This window comes from Branchiostoma floridae, chromosome 14, assembly GCF_000003815.2.
Source record: "Branchiostoma floridae strain S238N-H82 chromosome 14, Bfl_VNyyK, whole genome shotgun sequence".
Taxonomy (NCBI): Eukaryota; Metazoa; Chordata; class Leptocardii; order Amphioxiformes; family Branchiostomatidae; genus Branchiostoma; species Branchiostoma floridae.
The window spans coordinates 16,420,496-16,426,495 of NC_049992.1; the positions used below are offsets into that span (position 1 = coordinate 16,420,496).

At 42.1% G+C, this 6,000-nt stretch overlaps 1 protein-coding gene across 1 annotated transcript in view; it reads left to right on the top strand.

The window, feature by feature from the left end:
- The window catches only part of LOC118430629 (rootletin-like), a gene marked incomplete in the record, with an annotated part of 50,011 nt that overhangs the window by 22,383 nt on the left and 21,628 nt on the right, over window positions 1–6,000 (top strand). Inside the window, 7 exon segments of the mRNA XM_035841611.1 lie at window positions 202–329; window positions 1,204–1,369; window positions 2,034–2,140; window positions 2,663–2,966; window positions 3,566–3,744; window positions 4,768–4,945; window positions 5,914–6,000. Coding sequence (XP_035697504.1) covers window positions 202–329; window positions 1,204–1,369; window positions 2,034–2,140; window positions 2,663–2,966; window positions 3,566–3,744; window positions 4,768–4,945; window positions 5,914–6,000 — 1,149 coding nt within the window.

A 6,000-nucleotide genomic window follows, 5' to 3' on the forward strand; every position in this document is an offset into this window, starting at 1 on the left:
AGATACAGACGCTGTTCGTGCCATCCTTTCTTTATAAAAATAACCAAAATTTACATCTAGCTTTGGCTCAGGAAAGCGAAAAGCTTATTTTGCTAACAAACAGTGAAAAAGATGACTATATACTCCTAGTTTATGCATTATGTAGGAGTGTCAAGAATAGATCTTTTTTTCAAGATCTTAACCTTTGAATTCATTTTTCAGTTGGAGTCCACCCGAGACAACTTGTCTCGTTCCCTGGAGTCGTCGGAGGCACGTCTGCGTGCCACTGAGGAGGAACACAGCATGGATCTGGAGAATGCCCTGATCAAGCTGGAGGAGGAGCAGCAGAGGTACAGAGCTCTGACACTTTATCTTGCATTGTCTTTAGGCCCAATCTATACACAGTTTTTACCGATATCTGTGGATGTGTCAGGAGGGATCTGCAACGTTGGCTGCGGGACAGCGTGGCGATTGCAGTCACAAACAGCTATATAGCCTAATGAGCCCGCGTTGTATGCTAATGAGCCTTCCCAAAGTCGGGACACATCTACACACGCGCGGAAGCTGTCGGGGACCCCTGCTAAGCTATCGGGGACCCCTGCTAAGCTATCGTGCGAATGGTCCGGACCTTTCGGGAGAAATTTTCCCGATATCTTTATGGCGATATTGCACTTCCATCTAGACGCTGAAAAAAAGCTGTTGGCGAGAGGTTGTTGGCTCGCCGATATCGGGAAAAACCGTGTCTAGATCGTGCCTTAGATAAAGCCTTGTATGAATAAACAGCATATTGTTACTCTAGAAGAGGACCGCTCTACAGTTTGTTCAGTAGAATCATCCGTAGACTAGTGTAACAGTTACACAGATAAGTTTGATGAAAGTCATGAGTCTATATTTACATAATTCCATGGAAATTTTAAGAGATCTTTCCGCTCTACACTTGTTTTATTGTAGAACCATTAGTAGTGTAAAGTTTAATTGTAGATAGCTTCGAAGAAAGTCATAAGTCTGAATTTACATAGCAGCATTGAAAGTTTTAAACAGTAACGGAAGTTCTTGCAGTCTTGCTAAAGGGGGACTGCAGTGCAAAATATTGGTTGGCTTGAATGAAAAGTTTGCCATATACAGCATGGCAAATTTTAGTTCTTTTTTTGCTGCATTGCAATAAAGAGTCCGCCTTCATTGAGTGGTCGTTATGTTTCCTGACATGTTACTGTTGATTGACAGGAGTGCTAGCCTGGCCCACGTGAACGCCATGCTGCGTGAGCAGCTGGACCAGGCCACGCAGGCCAACCAGCAGCTGACCGCCGACATCCAGCGCCTGACCCAGGACTGGACACGCGCCCGCGAGGACCTGGAGAACAAGGAGGCTGAGTGGAGGGAGGAGGAAGCCGTGAGTACCCGGATTTTACTCCTCTAAATCATCACCATTTCTTAAACAAAAGTCCAGTGCTTGGTTTGATCTTTGTAGCTGTTTGGAGATGCCAACAGAAAATGTTCTCTCCTCAAAACTGTCACCATTTCATAAACAAAAGTCCAGTGCTTGGTTTGATCTTTGTAGCTGTTTGGAGATGCCAACAGAAAACATTCTCTCCTCAAAATTGTCACCATTTCATAAACAAAAGTCCAGTGCTTGGTTTCATCTTAGCTGTTTAGAGATGCCAAAAGAAAAGCGTTTTCTTATCAAAGTTGTCATCATTTCACAAACAAAAGTCGTATGCTTGGTTTGATCTTAGCTGTTTAAAGGTGCCAACAGAAAAACTTTAATTTAATTTCATGCAACGAAATAGTCTTCATTTCAGAAACCTATGCTTGATTTTATTTGTAGTAAATCTTTGTAACTGTTAGGAGATGTCAACAGAAATACTTCTTTTAACTACAGACATTGATGGTTACTCCTGTATACATATTGAAGGATGTCAAGCATCTAAACAATACATGTGATATTAAGTTGATACATATATCGATCTTTAAGATTTTGCTTTGGGGAATATACATGTAAAATTTGTCTCTGACATTATTGAAATTGCCTAAAAAATGTTGATTTGTTTCCACAGTCCTTCAACAGCTACTTCAGTCAGGAGCATGGTCGTCTGCTGGGCCTGTGGCGTACTGTCATGTCGCTGCGCCGCCAGTTCGCTGAGGTCAAGTCTGCAACCGAGAGGTCAGGATTTGTTGTCTCAATCTGACCCAAGTTGTCTGACCAAAGTGGACTATGCAAACATGATTTACATTTGAGTTACTTTTGCATACCATCATTGGCAGTTAGTGGTTCAACCAGTTTTTCTAGTTAGCTGTACTTGTATTGAATTGTGCTGCCAGTTCATTTTAGTGATGCTGAAGAAGAGTGATGGATGTCATTCAAAATGTCCAGAAGTAAATCTCTGTTTTTTATCCAGTTGTAGAGATTAAATTGTATTTTAATATTGTTTAGTTGGATGTGCAACCTTCATAAAAGTAGAGTTATGATGTTATCAGCAATCAGACTTTGTATCATCCAAGTCATTCGATTTTAAAGTATTTTTGAGTTCAGCATTCTGGCATGGCTTACTGATACCATGTTGACATGATATGCTGTTATGATAAAAAGGAGTGATGTAATACATGCAAATTGTCCTGTATAATAATGGATAGTTTTATCATACACTTCACCTGATGTGTAAATCCTGTTGTTTGTTTCCTACAGGGACATGTCTGGCATCCGTGCCGACATGACGCGTTCCTCTCGCTCTCTGCACTCTGCCTGCCTCAACCTCCAGGCCAACACGCGCATGGCGGACTCCACCACGTCCGTGCAGCTCGACAAGGAGCGCGCCGACCGTTCCGAGATGGAGAACCAGCTGCGCGACAAGGTCAAGGAGGTCATCACGCTCCAGTCCAGGCTGGACACGGAGCGCTCGGACCTCAGTGGCAGGATCAACGAGCTGTCCGTGCAGAACGAGCGCCTCAAACTGCAGGTTAAGGACCTCAACAAGACCATCGAGAACCTGGTAAGTAGTCTGACCTGACATTTGTAGGCTTACTTCATACATGACAGGCTTTATCAGTGGGCAAATTTTAATCTACATTCCTCTTCTTGCAAATCTGTTTATTTTGAGTGAGTTTATGACATAGTTTGGCTTAAAAAAGAACCTTTCAGTGATGTTTTAAGTCTGCGTGGTGATAACAATGTTTTTTGTTAACCTATAAAGGAGGATATGATGGATTTCATTTTTTTTATATCTTGGGGTAGTCTTAGGCAATAATAATTAATGTAACATGGTACATGTTTTTAATTCCTGTCAAAGACACAAATCTGTTTAGGATTCCCAGAACCCCACCATTGAGAGATGGGCCATTCTGTTCTGGCTAAGTTCTAGGCTGTCTGAATACTGGCAGTGATGAGAACGTTTCCTTTATGCTCCTCCAGGAAACCATAAATGTAACATGATGGTACACTTGTTTAACTTCTGTCAAAGACATAAATCTGTTTAAAGGATGCCTGGATCCCCATCATTGTAAGGGTTTGCCATTCCGTCCTACATGTAGCTAAGTTTAAGGCTATCTGAATACTGGTAGTAACCAAGATGTTTCCCCCGTGCCCCTCCAGGAGACCAGCCGTGCCGAGGCCACTCAGGAGCTGGAGCGCTCCCAGGCCGAGGCCCTGCGTGATGAGACCGAGGCTCTGCACCAGGCTTTGCGCGACATCGCTAACGTTGTCATCACCGACGCTGACGGTGTCGGGGAGAAGGATGACGACACCATGGCTGATGCTGACCTGAGCCTGAGGTACATGGTTGTGTTTTCTTCTTTGTTCTCTGTAATATCTGGAATAAAGAAACATTGTGGTTATTTTACTGCAAACTGAAATAGACATGGAAAGTCATCCTTCACCGCAGTTTTTATGTATGAATCAATTCATACTGATTTTCTGGACTGTGTCATGTTATACCCCTTTGTTTTTGCACCTGCCTCTTTTTTCATTGATGAAAAATAGGTTGAATGCAAAAAGCAAGGGTCGCTTGCAAATCTAAATGACATTGTTTTCATACGTGTCACATTTTTCAAAGACCAAGCACCCAGCACACTTTTGAGCTGTGTTAGGTTACTTTCTTGAGGGATCCTTATCATTTCTCTTTATTGCTTCTTTGATTCTTTTGATTTCATTTCTTGGTATTTCCTGTTCCTGTTGGGATTGAGAATGATCCATCTGCTCTCTAAGTTATTTTCTTGGATCTGTTTTTTTTGCTGTCTTCTCTTCCCTTATTGCTGGGGTTGTGATCCCTGTGTAGGGCTGTAGCCTGGGAATCCTGGAGATTCTTCAACAGGCTCACCATACAGTAAGTCTCCCTCTCTCCCTCACCTCTCTGTTTGCTCTTCTTTCCTTCTTTCTCTCAGCTTCATCTGCAATAGATTATCAGCTGCATGGTAACACGACAACTTTTTCTTCTCTCTGCTCTCATTGCATGTTTGTTACACATGCTTGAGGATTTTGCATAGTTTGGATATCAAAATGAGGAAAATGTCGCTGAATTGAAAATACCATCCTTTTTATACTTCATTATATATATAGACATTGACATAATCACCTGAGTTAACATACTTGTACAGGCTGTAGTTAAGCAAGAAACATCCTTGTTACTAACACAGCTTTTCTAGAAATAGAGTTCACAGAGCTTGCATTTTGCAGTTCGGGAGACCTTAGAAAATGTTTTTGTTGTCTCCAAGATGTTTTCACGAAACTATACTACATTCAGTAGAAATTGTTTGTATCCATGGTGTGATTGACATATGTTTGTGTCGTTTTCACAGGTCGACCTCTCCCAGCCGTCTGCGTTCGACCTCTCCCAGCCGCCTGCGTAGCCCGTCTCCCTCTCGCCGCTCGCCCAGCCGCGGCCGGTCCCCGGCCCGCACCTTCTCTCCCGCGTTTGCTGAGTCCACCCTGGGTGCCGTACAGGCTGCACTGCAGAAACGTCAACTCCAAGTCCAGGTACAGAAAACACTACGTGTACATCATATCATATATGTCAAACATGCTAGACAAAAATAACTAATTTTTATGTAAATGAAGCAGGAACGTCCATGTCCATGTACAGACAACACTATCATAATGTAGACAAAACATGTCAAACATTCTAGACAAAAATTACTATCAATTTTATGTAATTCGAAGCAGAAACGTCAAGTCCATGTACAGACTATACTATCATAATGCCAAACATACTAGACATGAAATTACTTGAATTCATTTCTATACAAATGATGCAATGTATATTTGTCCCCCTATGACAGTAATCTACTGATTACATTCTCTGAGCAAGAAACTTTCTGTCAAATCAAAATATAAAGGCTAAAGCTAAACTTGAAATTTGGCCAGAGTAATAATAGTTTGCATGCTTACAATAGTTTCTGACAGAGGTAAAACTAAACTTGTCCACAATTGTCATATCTGCAAGAAGGTCACCAGTATTGAGGACAAGTCCCATGGGAGTTTCTTACATGTGTCCTTTGGCTTTAAAGCCATGCATACAATATGTATGGTTAATAATAGCCTGACACACCAATTTGCCTTTTAGGACAGTGAATTTTAGATGCTGTTTCAAGTTGTAATTGCCCTGTGCTGCATTGTATTATGGACCTTTGAGTCATAATTTTTCTGTAAAAATAGTCTCACATGAAATACAGTGTAAAGGGTGAAATGTTGTCAGCATTGTTTGAAAGAAAATGTATAAACCACAGAAACGGCCAATTTCATGATTGATTGATCGCCACACACTGTTACTCCTTTGGGACCTGCATCAGGTATATAAGATGGTATCTCCTGGCCTTGCATTGCTATTTGGTGCTAGCTAACCCTTTGTGGTAGGCCTATGATAATGTGCTATCAAACAGTGTAAGATATACAAATGTACCATGATACGAGCAACATCGTTGACACACTGTTACCTGGTTATACAGGAGCTCAGGGCCAAGCTGAACGCCCAGCGCGACCAGGGCGGCTCGCTCAAGAAGCAGCTGGATGATGCAGACAACGAGAGGCGTCGC